General features: G+C 43.3%; 1 protein-coding gene across 4 annotated transcripts in view; it reads right to left on the reverse strand.

The window, feature by feature from the left end:
- Positions 1-15467, reverse strand: part of cd109 (CD109 molecule) — a 75803-nt gene extending 60336 nt beyond the window's left edge. For 2 of the 4 annotated variants that reach the window (XM_061968617.2, XM_061968616.2), the window contains exons 1-7: positions 12485-15467; positions 12002-12030; positions 11664-11897; positions 11454-11576; positions 11338-11377; positions 355-436; positions 180-267 (exon numbers count right to left, since the gene is read on the reverse strand). In XM_061968617.2, coding sequence (XP_061824601.2) covers positions 180-267; positions 355-436; positions 11338-11377; positions 11454-11576; positions 11664-11897; positions 12002-12030; positions 12485-12731 — 843 coding nt within the window. In that variant the 5' untranslated portion in view covers positions 12732-15467. Of the gene's footprint in view, positions 1-179; positions 268-354; positions 437-9130; positions 10385-11337; positions 11378-11453; positions 11577-11663; positions 11898-12001; positions 12031-12484 lie in introns of those variants that run through there. The other 2 variants (XM_061968619.2, XM_061968618.2) reach the window with 2 other exon arrangements.
- Between the last annotated feature and the right edge of the window lie 1129 nt (positions 15468-16596).

Here is a 16596-nt window from a genome sequence, read left to right on the forward strand (position 1 = left end):
CATCTTTATTTATTAATGCATGAACAATTTGAAGGACAATGTTGAACTCTCCCCCATCTTGAAATGAAAAAAAAACATGGGATGTAATAATGCTTCAGTTATGGTACAATCATTATTTCAATAATACGTTCATTATTGAAGTTCCATATTAGAGCACAGTTCTTTACTGCAAAGTTTACCTCTTTGGTTTGTGTTATGTTGTTCGCAGAAGATGGCTGAGTGAGTGAAATCACGAGGGTTCCTTTAACAGGTTGTCCACTGGGATAACTATAAGCGAGAGAAGATTTTTTTTACATTCCTATATGTACTGTACATATGCGGTATTATCAACATGCTTGAGACTGCTGGACCCACATGGCTCTCACTGATCCTGAGATATCCTCTCCAATTAGAACTTGTGTTGGCGTCTTGACCAGCATGTCAAAATGCGGGGGCTCTGCAACAAAGGACATTTTAGTTTTAAGAATGGAAATGCTCCTGCAATAACTTTTAGTTTCGTAAAATTTCATGGCTTAGGCCCAGACATTTCATAATGCGAGGTGCAGCAGCTTGAGGAAAATGAGGAAAATCCTGTTTTCCAGACCAGCTAGGCAAAATAATGGAATATACTGAGCAAATGTAAGTCTAAAGGGGTCACATTATGATTTTCCAGCATTTAAAAATGTCCCTGTGGTCTACAGAAAATGTAATGATGGAGTTTAGGTCCAAATTTTGCATAGATTCTGTTTTAAAGACAGGCGGTCTTAGGTTACGTTCACACTGCATGGTAAGATGTCCAAATCAGATTTTTCCAACCCAGCAATTCCCTTTTTGAGCAGCTGGATGACTTAATGGCTGATTTTGAACCAGTAGACACCAAAATGAACCAATATTTCTCCAAAATGAAAACAATTGTTGACATACTGTATTTCCTTGTATTTGGATCAATGCAGTGCACCATCGCAGTTAGTGCACCCAACCCTCCACTTTGCGCTCAATGGCTTTGGACAGACTTTTCATTATCACGACCAGCTGTTGCGTGATTTGACGGCCGCCTTCCAGACGCTGTCGGCCAACGTCGGCGCCATCATCCAGCGTGTTGATCAGGCGAGCACTCTGGACTCACCCGGAAGGATGTTGCGCCGGGACGGGGACCTTTCCACCCTCACCAGCGGCTATTTCTTCCTCTCCTTGGGAGCCCAATACTCCTTACCCCCGTTGTTTCATTGGTGATTCCAGCTTCTGCGAACAGTTTCTTCATCAGTGCTTGATAGCTTTTGACCAACAACCGGGTTCCTATTCCACTGACCAGGCTAATATAGCTTTTATCATGAGCTTGCTACCTGACATGACATCTGGCTTGGGCCAGGGTGGTTAGTAAGAACTCTCCTGCTATTCATTACCTTTGTTTATTAAGAAAATAATGAAGGTTTTTGATCAGTTACTAATAAGCAGAAAAGTAAGCAGCCACCTGTTAGGTTTTAAACAAGACAAGCTCTCTGTAGCCGCATACTCCATGGACTTCCGTATACTCGTTGCAGAGAGTGGATTTGGTGACCCTGATTTATGCAGCGTTTTTCACAAGGGATTAAATCGTCGCATTAAGAACGAACTTGCTACCCGTGCCGAAACTGCCCCGATTGACATACTTATTAAATTTGCCATTTACGTAAAAAAATTTTGCAAACGTGTATCTCAATCTGTGCGCGTGTAACCCAATTTGTGTGCGTATGTACTAATTTGTGTGTCTGTATATCGATCCAATTGTGTGTGTTCAGATCCGCGCATGTGTTTTGAATCGGCGTTCATGTTTTTATGTTGTCTGTCTGTCTCTAATCAGAAAGAACCCTGCATAGGCTGTTTACTTACACGTGACTTTTGCGACACTTATGCCGTGTACGATTTGAGCGAAAGTATCAAAATTTGTGAGCGTGTGTACGCGAATCTAACACACACGTGAATCGGACTACACGCGTACAGATTGAGATACATGTTCGCAAATAATTTTGCTACAATAATTCTTTCATAGCCATTTGTCTAGACCGGGGGTCGGAACCCGCGGCTCTAGAACTACCTGAAGCTTTGAAAATGGAAAAAGATGATAGTAGTAGTAGTGTATTTTTTTTTTGTTTCACATTGATTTCTGTAGGACAGACATGACACAAACCTTTCAAATTGTTTGAAATCCCACTGTTTATATTACACATGCTTCACTGATGAGTGTTTTTGGAGAGCGCCATTTTGTCCCACAAATTTTGCGCTCCTTGAACTCACCATAGTTTGTTTACATGTACAACTTTTTCCGACGCTACCACTGTAAGACATGTTTTATGCCACTCCTTCTTTGTCTCATTTTGTCCATCAAACTTTTTATGTTGTGCGTGAATGCACCAAGGTGAGCTTTGTTGATGTTGACTTGTTGGAGTGCTTATCAAGAATATTTGGTCAGTTCATGACTGCAAGCTAATCGATGCTAACATGCTATTTAAGCTAGCTATGTGTATATATTGCATCATTATGACTCGTTTTGTAGGTACAGTCGTGGTCAAAAGTTTACATACACTTGTAAAGAACATAAGGTCATGGCTGTTTTGAGTTTCCAATTATTTCTACAACTCTTATTTTTTGTGATAGAGTGATTGAAGCACATACTTGTTTGTCACAAAAAACATTCATGAAGTTTGGTTCTTTTATGAATTTATTATGGGTTTACTGAAAATGTGACCAAATCTGCTGGGTCAAAAGTATACATAAAGCAACATACATTATCAATTTTGGTGATGTACAAAAGTTACAATCAAATCAAATTAGCTTCATTGCATCGCCTCTTAACTTCATGTGAGTGATTATGATTGATGACACCTGTTGACTTCTCTGAGCCCATTTAAATAGGGCTCATGTGGTGCAGTCATTAGACTCGGTTACAAACGCGGCAATGGGAAAGTCAAAGGAACTCAGCTAGGGTTGCAACTAACAACCAATTTGATCATCGATTAATCTGTCGATTATTACTTCGATTAATCGATTAATAATCGGATAAAAAAGACAAACTACATTTCTATCCTTTCCAGTATTTTATTGGAAAAAAAACAGCATACTTGTGACGATCTGTCACTTCATTTCGGTTTGTTTCCATGTTTTTGTATTTACTTCCTGTCAGTGCTCTTATTTTGTTATATTTCCTGTTGGTTCCGCTGAGCACTGTTTTCGCCTCACCTGCCGGTGATTGGCAGCCGGTCCACACCGGCTGCCAATCAGCAGACGCCTATTTATGTTTTCACTCGAGCACTCCTCAGTGCTCGACGATAGACTATGTTAGGAACTGTTGTATGCAAGACTGCTACATTTCTCTGTTGTTTTATAATTAAAATCATCTTACCTGCTCATCCTCATCCTAGTTCTTGCATCTTGGGGACACACAAACGGCAGCCATGCGAGTTCCCCACAGTATCGTCGAGCCAGAAGATTGTGTCCTCGCGAGAACCCCTGTCAGCGATGCACAGCCGATCTTCTGGACCGCACAATTTTTGGAGGACTTAAAAGCCAGGTTTGTGCGGTCCCAGCCCACAGCAGGCTCGGACCTTCCCTCTCCGCCTCGACCGCCGGTTCCGGCTCTCCGACCGGCGAGGCCACCGCCGCCTTCGCTCCTCCGGGCTCGGCCGCCGGCTCCGGCTCTCCGACCGGCTAGGCCACCGCCGCCTTCGCTCTTCCCGGCTCGGCCGCCGGTTCCGGATCTCCGACCGGCGCGGCCACGGCCGCCATCTTCCCCGTCGCCTGCTGTGCATCCTGTCCCGGCTCCACGGCAATTGCCTGTGCCAGCGCGTCAACCACCGGTTCCCACACCGCGTCGCACGCCAGTCGCAGCCCCGCGTCGCACGCCGGTCGCGGCGCCACGACGACCAACACCGGCTGAGTGCCCATCACCCGTTCCTGCTCCAAGGCAGCTTCCAGCAGCTGCACCACGGCTGCTATCCCTTCCATCTCCCGCTCATCCTGCCAGTCCGGCGAAGGCTCCAGTGGAGCCCAACGTGATATGTCGCTCCTGGCCTCCTGCTGGGACTCGGCGAGGGACGTATCTTTATCCCTCCTCCTGGCCCCCTTCCGCCCGTCCCTGGTTTTCGCACCGGGGGACATAAAAGACCCAGAACTCCTTCTCCCAGTGGTGGACGGCGTCTGGCATCCGCCTAGTGGAGGGGGGGCTACTACCAGCAGCAGTGCAGCCAAGCACACGCCGCTGTCATCCCCGCCATCGTCTCCTACCACGGAGACATCATCGTCTCTTTCCACGGCGCCGCCACCTTCATCTTCTCTGGCGCGCCTTCGCACTGCGCGGACATCTTCCGCATCACCGGTGGGACTCCGCACGACACCGCCATCTTCCTGGTCGGCAGCGGATCCACCCACGACCACATCTCCGGCGGGCTTTCGCATGGCGCCGCCATCTTCAGTGTCATCATTGTCGACGACTCCGCCCACGATGACATCATCTCTTGCACGCCTTCGCACGGCGTGGAGGTCTTCTGCGTCACCGGCGGAACTCTGCACAGTGCCGCCATCTTCATCGTCGGCAGAGGATCCACCGACGACGCTGTCATCCTCGTCGCCGGCAGCTGCGCGACCTCCTCCTTGTCGGCCACTAATGTGGCCGTTCCGTGGTCGCCCGCCTCGCCAGTGGCAGCGGCGTTCAACGCGTCGCCGCCACCTGACTCTCCCTCGCTGGCTGCGGGGACACTTGGCCTGGCGACCCTCCGCCATGTCCTCCCTCCTCCCTCCCGTAATTTTTGGACTTATTTCCGTTCTTGTTTCCAGGGAACATCTGGAATCTGTTCCTTGAGGGGGGGGTCCTGTGACGATCTGTCACTTCATTTCGGTTTGTTTCCATGTTTTTGTATTTACTTCCTGTCAGTGCTCTTATTTTGTTATATTTCCTGTTGGTTCCGCTGAGCACTGTTTTCGCCTCACCTGCCGGTGATTGGCAGCCGGTCCACACCGGCTGCCAATCAGCAGACGCCTATTTATGTTTTCACTCGAGCACTCCTCAGTGCTCGACGATAGACTATGTTAGGAACTGTTGTATGCAAGACTGCTACATTTCTCTGTTGTTTTATAATTAAAATCATCTTACCTGCTCATCCTCATCCTGGTTCTTGCATCTTGGGGACACACAAACGGCAGCCATGCGAGTTCCCCACAATACTGGCACCATGTTCTTTCAACTTGCCAAATAAAACAAGGCAAATGTTGCAAAAATGTTTTTTTTTATAAAGTGCACCATTGTCATGCACAATAGCAATCATTTTGCTTGGGGGATTTTCAAACCTGGCTACTACCTATTCCAACCATTCTGCAATGTTGGATGCTGAATGTCTTTCCTCTAGTGCAGGGGTCGGCAAACTTTACCAGTCAAAGAGCCATTTTGACCAGTTTCACAAATTAAAGAAAACAATGGGAGCCACATAAATCTTTTGAAATTTAAAATGAAATAACACTGCATACAACGTTTTTTTTTGCTTTGTGCTATGTATAAACCAAGGGTCTCAGACACGCGGCCCACACCTTCTTAATATGAAAATTGAATGTTAGTGCGGCCCGCGGGTTTTATACGAATGGCGCTTGACAGCGTCATACTTGTGAACCCTCCTGAATTTTCCGGCAAACTACAAATTTCAGGGCAACTGTTCTCTCGAACGTGCCGTGATGGTACAGCATTTAGTGCCCACTACAACCAGCGTGCCGGCCCAGCCACACGTTGTATGGGGCTTCTGCTTGCTCACGTAAGCAAGGCATACTTGGTCAACAACCACACTGGTTACACTGACAGTGGCGGTATAAAAAACTTTAACACTCTTACTAATAATGCGCCACACTGTGAACCCACACCAAACAAGAATGACAAACACATTTCGGGAGAACATCTGCACCGTAACACAACATAAACACAACAGAACAAATACCCAGAATCCCATGCAGCCCTATCTCTTCCGGGTTACATTATACACCCTCGGGGGGGTCGGCAAGTATGCAGCTGAGCCGCATCAGAGTGATCAAAGAGCCGCATGCGGCTCCGGAGCCGCGGGTTGCCGACCCCTGCTCTAGTGGCATGGTCGTAAGGCAGATTGACTTCATGTTCCATTCGTCTCCAATGTAATGGCATGTATTTCCAAGGTAGGTTTCCGTGGCTACACTTGTCCACACATCAGTAGTGAGAGCAATTTTGCTCTGGGTGGCTTTTATGTCAGTCTACACTGCTTGGAATGTCTGCTTGTACTTCCTCTCCATCACTTTGGTAAAATGGGTCCTTGAGGGAAGAGTGTAACCAGGGTTGAGGACGTGAATCATTTGTCTAAAACCTTCATTCTCCACCATTGATAGTGGCCTAATCTCAGTTAGCAACATATTCAGGATAGCATCAGTCAATGCAGCCGCTTGCTGTGGTGTGCACACCTTCCTTTGTACCAAGTCATTAATGCTGGCTTGTTTCTTTCTGAAATGAGAGAAACCATATAATGAGCGTACATAGTAGCATCATTTACATGTAACTTAATACATACCTATTTGATTTAATTAATAATTTCTGACGTAAAAGGCAAATACGACACCACATTAAAAAAAGCTAAATTAAAGAAATGGACATTGGGGATGCAGCATACACCAATAATAACACAGAAATGTAACTCATCAGATCAGAACTGGATCAGATATTGTACATGTTTCTGTTGTGAATAATAAAGGATTCATTTTAAGCTGCCCCTGAATAATAGCATGAAATATTCCAGCACCTTCATAACATTTAGTTATACTACAGCGTCACTCAAATCTAAATATAATTATATAGCTTTATTGGGCATTGATCCATTATGAAACCAACCTGAGATATTTCTGTCCGTTACGTTTATTTCAAAATTGGTAACGGTGCGTTTTCTGTCTCAAAACGAAGTCAAATCTGCCGGAGACACATTATCAGCCCCGCGTTGCAACAAAGGCATAACGTTAACGTTACTCACAAAAAAGCTGAACTCGTGAATGCCTGTTGTGACTCAAAACAACACAGAAAATGAAGTCGTCGCCCTCTCCAAAACACTCATAACACTGAAAGTTAATACACAACAGTTGCTGCTGCGCTTCCTTAAAGAACATCTCCTCGTTAACAAAAGATTAAAAACACACAAAGACGGACACAACGGATCAATGTACCCGGACTATAGACTTAAAAAGTTACGTACCGTGAGTTCTTCCCTTCATCCATGGCTCCAACATGTTTCCTCTTCAGGTGCTCCCGAAGCAATGTTGTACTTCCGTGCCATGCGAGGTCCATGCTGCACATTTTGCAGGAAACGGTCTTCTTTGAAGTCTTTAAAGTAAAGTGTTCCCACACTTTTGACGACTTAGGTCGTACACTTTTCTCCATTGAAGCATAAACCTCAAGATGTTTCTCCGCTAAACTATCCGTACTGTTTTCCTGCGCCATTTTTCTAATGTTTCCAGGCAAAGGAGACGGCGTCGTCACGTGAGCTGCACATGACAAATCATTGGCTGGCTTACTGCCACCTCATGAGACGTAGCCGCAGCGAATGCGCATAGCATAGATCCAACGAATCGATGACTAAATTAATCGCCAAAAATATTTTTATAATCGATTAGTTGTTGCAGCCTGAAACTCAGCACTGAACTGAAAAAAACAATCATTGACTTGAACAAGGAAAGTCACTTGGAGCCATTTCAAATCAGGTTAAGGTCACAAGAGCAACTGTGCAGACAATTGACATTATGTCCTTCACAAGTGTATGTAAACTTTTGACCACAACTGTACAGTATATTTGAGCTCATTTAATTTTCTTTACTTATGTCCTCTGTGTATTTAAGTTATATGTGCATGTCTCATGACACATTATCTGTATGTAATATTGGCTGCATTTCTAATAGTTTTTTGTGTGCCGTTATAGAAAACAGCAAACGTTACATAGCTTGCAAAGATTGTATTAGATCCATTAGAAGAAGACAGTCTGCCATTTCCTTCAACTTGGACAGACACATCAATACATTTGGCCATACAAAGCCAGTCATTTCCAAGAGAAATCTCACCCTCTGAGAAGCCTCTGTTTTATTGTTTTCCAATGTTGTAAATATTTGTAGAATGAATATTACATTTAAATTTCAACATTTCTGTCAACAAAAATTTGCGCCAGCCTGCGACACACAGTCATTTTGATAGTAGGCTATTATAGCTAATATAGACACTTTCATCTTGTGTTGCCTTTATTTATAACACTTAATACAAGGCTTTTATTTTTTGCAGCTCCAGAACTATATATTTTTTTGGTCCAAGCAGGTTGGTCACTGTTTCTTACAACCTTCAACAAATCTATCACCTGCAACACCAAGCATGATGCGCTCTGCAGAGTTTTCGGACCTGCCACTGAGGAAACCACTCCGGAAACCATCATACCTGTGGCTTGAGTGATAGGAGTACTCCAATGGGAGGTGTAGAGAAAGGTAGCCGATGCCGCCTCCAAGATCAAGGTCCCTGACAACGTTCCTGCAGGCAAGCTATTTGTACTAATTAACTGAAGTCCTGCAATGGGGACACGTGTCCAGAGTAGCGTGTCATCCTGGCATGAGGCGCACTCTGTTTTAGGTCTCGCAGAGATTCTGTTGGCCAGCAAGACATCAAGGACTTTGTGAAAGCCTGCTCCATCTGTGCCAGAGGCAAAGCCTCGCATCGCCCTCCAGCTGGTCTCCTCCACCCTCTGCCTATCCCGTTACGACCATTGTCCCACATAGCTTTAGACTTCATCATAGGCCTTCCAATTTTCAGGGCAACTCAGTCATACTCAATATGGTCGACTGTTTTTCTAAGATGGCTCACTTCATTTCCCTGTCCCAACTACCTCCTTCCCTTGAGACCGAACAACTCCTGGTCTAGCACGTTTTCGTTTTCCGCCAACTGTTGCCCCTCAGGACTTGGTCTTGTACAGGGGATCCCAATTCCCTTCCCAGGTTTGGAAGGCTTTTTGGAAGGCATTGAGAGCCACCCTCAACCTTTCATCTGGTTACCATTACCAGACTAATGGCCAGACAGAGCGAGCTAACCAGGACCTGGAAGCAGCTCTTTGCACACCCTTTGTCCTGGTCACGCTCACAATTCCCTTACCTACTTGACCACAGGTGTGTCTCCTTTTAAAGTTGCCTACGGTCATCAGCCACCTCTCTTTCCCTCTCAGGAGTCGTAGATCACAATCCCATCCATCCAACAGCATATCCGCCAAGCTCATCGGGTCTGGCGGGATAATAGAGTGGCTTAGTCCCGGATGGCTGCCCAGAACTGTAGGATTCCACTTATCAACCCGTACAAGAGGTATGGCTGTCGTCTCGGGACTTACCATTAGCTGGCTCCTAGCAGGAAGCTTCCTCCCTGGTTCATGGGGCCCTTTAAGATCACCAGGATCCTCAGCCCTTCGGCGGTGAAACTCCAGCTGCCTCCATCAACAACATCCATTGGTCCATGTCTCCAATTTCAAGCCGGTCTACACCAGTCTGCAGTGCCCTCTGTCAATGCTTCCGTGCATGATCAATGGTCACCCTGCTTACACTGTGAAGGTCATCTTAGACTCCAAAAGGTGGGGCAGCAGTGCTTAGTATTTGGTTGACTGGGAGGGCTGTGAACGCCTATGGGTCTCCAGCTCCTGTATCCTCGATCCTTTACTCCTGTGTGAATTACACTCTCTCCATCCTGAGAAATCAGGTACGCCGTCAGGGGTTGCCTTATAGAGGAGGGTAGGGGGGTACTGTCATGATCTGGCAGCCCTGCGGCTGCCTATCTTTTTTTTGTTGAAGTGCCTGGTTTCTGGGTCAAGAGGTAGAGCCATCTGCGCGCACACCGGATGCTTATCTCCTCCTGACTACTTAAGCTCTCCAGTTTCTTCACTCAGCGCCAGTAGATTTCCTAATAGTTCACCATTCCAGTCGTGTACCGTATTTTCCGCACCATAAGGCGCCCTGGGTTATAAGCCGCGCCTTCAATGAACGGCATATTTCAAAACTTTGTCCACCTACAAGCCGCCCCGTGTTGTAAGCCGCATCTAACTGCGCTAAAGGAATGTCAAAAAAACAGTCAAATAGGTCAGTCAAACTTTAATAATATATTAAAAACCAGCGTGATGTGGGCGCGCATGGAGTCGTATATCAACATGGACGGAGCTGCGTGAAAAAAGCCACCCGGCCTCTTCGCGTAAACTTAAACTTACCTTAACCACTCGCTCATCTTTTCTTCATCCATCCCTTCGAGTTAGCTTTTATGATGACGCCGGCTGGAAAGGTCTCTTTTGGCAAGGTCTTCCTTTTGAATATCACCATGGGTGGAAGTTTCTGGCCATTAGCATGGCAAGCTAGAACCACAGTGAAGGATGACTTCTCATTCCCTGTGGTGCGAATATTCACCGTACGTGCTCCCGTTGTATCCACAGTGCGGTTCACAGGAATATCAAAAGTCAGTGGAACCTCGTCCATGTTGATAATGTTCTCTGGCCGGACCTTTTTTTCAGCTATCTTGTTTTTACAATATGCACGGAAAGTAGCCAGCTTTTCTTGAAAGTCTTTAGGCAGTTGCTGTGAAATAGTAATCCGTGTGCGGATGGAGAGATTGCGTCTTTTCATGAACCGGATGTAAACACACAAAGGAAATGAAACGTACGGTAATATCCGCGCGCTTTTTCTTCTTCTACGCGGGCGGGTGGTTGCTTACAGTAGAAGAAGCGCTTCCTGTTCTATGGGGGCGGGTGCTTACCTTGGCGGTTGCTTGCGTAGGAGAAGAAGCACTTCCTCTTCTACGGGGAAAAAAGATGGCGGCTGTTTACCGTAGTTGCGAGACCGAAACTTTATGAAAATGAATCTTAATATTAATCCATATATAAAGCGCACCGGGTTAAAAGCCGCACTGTCAGCTTTTGAGTAAATTTGTGGTTTTTAGGTGCGGCTAATAGTGCGGAAAATACGGTACATCTCTTCTGATTTGGCTCTACTCACGTCTCTCATTCCCTGTAACTCAGCCCGTTGTTGTGTTGTAGTGTTAACTGTTACTTCCCCACACCATCTGTGCGCTATTTCTGTTATTCACACATTAAGTGTGCATCCTTTGTTATTTTTTCCTCACTCCTCTTTTTGTTATTATTCCTATTTTTTTTTTTTGCTCTGCATTGGTGTCCTACTCTGGCGAAGCGGATCATGACAATTTGCTTCTTCCTACTCTTTTTTAGACATGTTGAACTGTGCAAGTGTAAACATGTGATTTTCATTCATGTCCAACCCACATAAACCCATTACCAATCTATGATTATGTATGAGTGTGAATATACTGGTTACCATAATGTTCCACAGTGAATGTTCTCTCGTCAGTCACATGCTGTTTTGAGGATCAAGAAAATAAAGTTTAGATTTAAAGTTAGATATTCCGAATATAAATACAATTTTAAACTTACCTGCGCTGTGATGGTGACTGCCCACTTTCCCAGAGAAGGGGTCTGGGATAAATGAAATTCCTGAAACACAATCCTTTGATTCCCTGTGTACTGCCGCCTTTCTTCCACAATCCCACTGGGATTCTTCAAAGTGGCACAAGACCATCAGTAAGATTTTCTATTATCATTTCAACACAATACCTGACTAAAATATTCTAATAAAACCTTTACCTTAATGGAGATATCCACTCTTCCTTTGTAAGGACGATTATCCAACCGAACGCATGCGGCCCACATTTTGACATTGTCTCTTGGACGATATCGTGAATGCTCAGTTTGAAGGAAACAGGAGACGTTCCTGAGGTCGAAGCTGAGGGTGGTGATGTTGGAGAAGACGATGCTGTCCCCATCGTAGCCCGTCACAGTCAAATTTAAATGTGACTTATGAGTTATGGAGCCCGGAAGCTGCAACAGTTTGGAGTGGATGTAATACTGAAGCTGCAGCATTTAATAGCAAACCTTTGGTTGATTTGATTTCATATAGTATATGATGAGAGGTAAATACTTACTGGAGGGAGCGTAAGCAGCTGAGTCACACCTTAAAAAAAGGATACTTTAGCCATTCTTTTTCTTAAACATAATAAATGGTTACAACAAGAGGTATTTAGCTTTTTATTTCTGTAATGTGTTTAGTATCAACATGCTTTTAGCATAACTGCCATATGGTAATAGTATATTTCATGTTTTTTATATTAATTTATGGAACTCACTCCTGTGACTCAATTTAGTCATCTCCAGCTTATGAAACTTGTACGAAAAATGTAATAGAGTTGCCTGAGATGGGCCAGAACACGTTTTGCGTAGTATGTACAAATGAGAAGCTACTCGCAGCAACATTTAGGTTTTGATAACTTGATACCAGCTGAAGCAAAACCACCAATGCAGTAATTATCCAATGGGAGCTTCTTTCCTATTTGCTTAGTTCAATTCAGGTGGGAATATTTACATAGTTTTTTAAAAGAAACAATGACCATAAAAGTTGTGTGTGTCACCTCCTTGGAAGTCCTCTGTCTGGGCCACTTTAGTGTTGCCATGTGAAACTTCCCCCTTGACCCTGACAGTAAGGTCAGAGAGAACGGTGACAGCCAGCAGAGATGATGTCCCAGCAGGCAACACCTCAGGTCCTGTCAGCACAAATAATGTCCTGGCGCCAAGTGGACAGCAATGACCATGAAAACAAGAGCATAAACAGTAGTTATGTTCATTTACCATGAGGAACGCGGGTTGGATCGTATTCATGATACTTACTCGTGAGTAAAGGCGGTCCGAGCAGAATACAGAACTCCTAAACACGCAAGGAACCAAATGTCCTCCATGTTTCTTTCGCCTGCTTCACAGAATGCTCCTCTGGACTGCCAACTTAAAATGAAGGCTGCCAACAAGCTCAACTGACCCAGGTCTGCCCGAGACAAAAGGCCTCCTGAGGAGGCTCTCACATGGCGTTACACATTGTTTCAAATGACACAGGCATATCTTCATAGTCTGCCACACAATGGATGTGATCCTCACACCCTCTTAACACCTTTCCCTGGAGGGACTTTTTTCACCATTTGTCAAGTTGGACAATCCACATCCCTGTCTTGTTAAAGTTGTCAATTTTAGGACATGCAACAACCTTCAGCACCACCTATTAAAACATCTTGGTGAATGTACAATATTTATAAATGGAACAGTATGGATGATTGTTGTGTTAAATGCAACCACAACAGTGTAGTAAAACAGGAAGGACATTATTTGTTCTATCATTGCTTTGTGCCATAGTTGGTTTTAATAAATTGTTGTAAGATTTTGAAAATACTTTTTGTAAAATGTTAGTCTTCAGTTTACTTAAAATGTCTCAAGTTGCAACCTATGGAATATAAGTTGATTCAGGAGCAGTTCGGCTCAGGTTGGTTACTTCATCCAACCACTAGATGGTAGCCCAATGCAAGCTATTCAAACGTCCAACCAACGTTCTATGCACCTCACCAAATCAGATCAAACCTAAACTGAATGTTTTTATGTAAAAGCTGGCGCCCATATTGTGTACACATACATCCATGTTTTTACATCCTGTAAGATGCTTAAGTTCAATTGTGCCATGAGTTTAGTTTTTTTTTTCACCATGTTCTTTTTTTTTTTTCCAATGACTGGAAACAAGTCAAACTTTATTATTCTTGATAAACCTTAATTCCTTTGGTTTTTAACACTAGTTACATATTAACACGTTTTACAAGAAACGTTTGTCAAATATTTGGCATATATAATACAGTGTAACCAAGGGGGCAAAGTCCATTTTGAGCATATCTATGAGAGGCATTTGGTGCGTCATTATGAGAGTAATAAATGTCCAAGCCTGTGCAGCACACTTTCACTTACAATCAAGCCACTTTTCACATTGTGATCACTTTCATGCAACTTTAATTTACTTTGTTCTGAACCAAATAAATGCATGTAAGCAATTATTCAATATTTACAATACATTCTTAGACAAAGTGCTGGCATAAGTGCATATTAGTAAAATGCTAAGCTGTACATTGGACATGTTAAATGATAAAAACACACACAGGCAGCTTGATGAAATACAGTACTTGGCGTTTGAGTTAAGTACCAGTGTGGAGACATTTACAGCGCATGCATAATTTACTACCGTAATCATCTGGACTGGAAGCTTTTACTTTAAATATATTATGGCACTTTAAGAGAGCTGAATGTTCACTACAAATGTGATTCAGGAACCTTAGCTTTTAAGTTTTTACCAAATTAAAAAATAAAATTGAAATTTGATCTTGGAAGTATTTACACACTGTAAATGCCTTGCAAAAGTATTGACGCCCCTTGGCTTTTTACCTAGGTTGTTACATTTCAAATTGTAATTTAAATGTTTTTTATCTAAATTTTATGTGATGAATCTGCACAGAATAAAAGAAGCTGTTAAGGTGAAATGAGAAAAAAATAGTTTAATAAAATAAAGGAATTAAAATTGGTATATGTATTCACCCCCTTTGCTAAAAAGTCACATAATTAGGGAAAGGAAGACCACCTGTGTGCAATCTATGTGTCACATGATCCGTCAGTATAAACACAACTTTATTGAAAGGCTAAAGTTATTGAGAACCGCAAGTAAGAGTTGGGTTATAAAGAAATATCCACATATTTGATGATCCCCCTGAGCGCCATCAGATCCATAATCTTCAAAAGGAAAAACAAGGGACCACAACAAACCTGCCAAAACAGGGCTGCCCACCAAAACTCACAGAGTGGGCAAGGAGGGCATAATTCAGAAAGACCAAAGGTAACCCCAAAGAGCTGCAGAGTTCCACAGCAAAGACTGGAGTGTCTGTGCATAGGTACACAATAAGCCGTACAATCCATAGAGCAGGGCTTTATGGAAAAGTGTCCAGGAAAAAGCCATTACTTAGTGTTAAACATAAGAAGGCACATCTTGAGTTTGCCAAAAGGCATGTGGCCGACTCCCTAAATTTATGGCAGAAGGTACTCCGGTCCGGTGAGAATAAAATATTACTTTTCGGCCACAAAGGGAAATGCTATGTCTGGCAGCAACCCAACACATCCCATCACCCCAAGAACATAATTTCCATAATGAAACATTGTGGTGGCTAGATCATGCTGTGGGGATGTTTTTCAGCCGCACGGACTGGTAAAACTGGTCCGAGTCGAGGAGAAGACAGATGGCGCTAAATACAGGGATATTCTAGAGCAATACCTGTTTTAGTGTGCTTGTGATTTGAGACTGAGAAGGAGGTTCATCTTCCAGCAGAACAATGACTCAAAGCATACTGCTAAAGCCACACTTAAATGGTTTAAAGGGGAACTGCACTTTTTGGAGAATTTTGCCTATCGTTCACACTCAGTTTGAGAGACAAGAACAAAAGTTTTTTTGTTTTTTTTTAGAATTCTAAAGATGACAAAAAACACTTAAAGATGCGGTGAATGGGAGTCACTGTTGTAGCCTTCAAAGCCCTCTGAAACAACTTCAAAACTATCCATCAAAGTTTTGTATACACACTGCTAGTGTATATATATATATATATATATATATATATATATATATATATATATATATATATATATATATATATATATATATATATACAGTATATTATATATATATATAATGTAGTAACAGACACATTAATAACAATATGTACAATATTTATTTTTGTCATTTTATGCAATTCCGTAACTTATTTCCTCAGCGCATTTATTTCCGTTCCCATAGCAACACACTTCCGACTTCCGGCAACTAATGTGTGTTCCCACTTCCGGAAACAAATGCGAGTGCGTTTTAATCATGGCAGACTTGGTAATAGATGGCGAAGAGGACTACCTTTGGACAAATGAGGATTTACAACCATATCTTTTTGAAACTGAATATATGGAGGATGAACTGCTGCTTATAGAAGCGAGCGCGAAGAGAGGCTGAAACGTCGGAGGAGACGGAAACCGAAGGAGTGAGGTTGGTATGACTTGACGGTGTAAAGGTGGAACTTGGAGACAAGCTATTTCGATATAAATGCCGTGCTGACCCAAACGAAACCGGACAAAAAATGTGCACGGCCAGCTGCACCAAACGGACAACTATCCATCGAGTGAGTCACTTTTGTATTGATCGTGATACACACAGCACACAATGCTTGTTATTACAACTGCATACATTGTCGAGTTAACTGTGTACAAACAAAACATGAAATATTACTTTACAGATACTGTAATGATTGTTCATGTTTTTCAGTCAGTACAGATTGGTGCCCTATTGCATTGTGTTGTGCATTACAAACTCAAAAGCCATTCAGCTACTGACGCAAAAGCTAGCTTACGGCTAATGCCACTGCGAGGCAATGTGAAAAATAGTTCCTTAGTGTTCGCTCTTACAACAACAATGTCGCTACAGCTTGGTTATTACACAGGTTACGAAACGTAAATTAGGTATTGTTGGCGGTTTCTGGATGCATTTTTAAAGTGACTTAGAGGCAGAATGGATTGCTCCCCTTAGCTGCATTGCAATGAGCTGATTATTTCAAATTAGAATACAAAAACAAACCAAAACCTTGTCTTCTTGTCTCTCATTAGGATTGAGTATGATAGGCAAAATTCTAAAATT

Source organism: Nerophis lumbriciformis, linkage group LG08, assembly GCF_033978685.3.
Source record: "Nerophis lumbriciformis linkage group LG08, RoL_Nlum_v2.1, whole genome shotgun sequence".
Lineage (NCBI taxonomy): Eukaryota > Metazoa > Chordata > Actinopteri > Syngnathiformes > Syngnathidae > Nerophis > Nerophis lumbriciformis.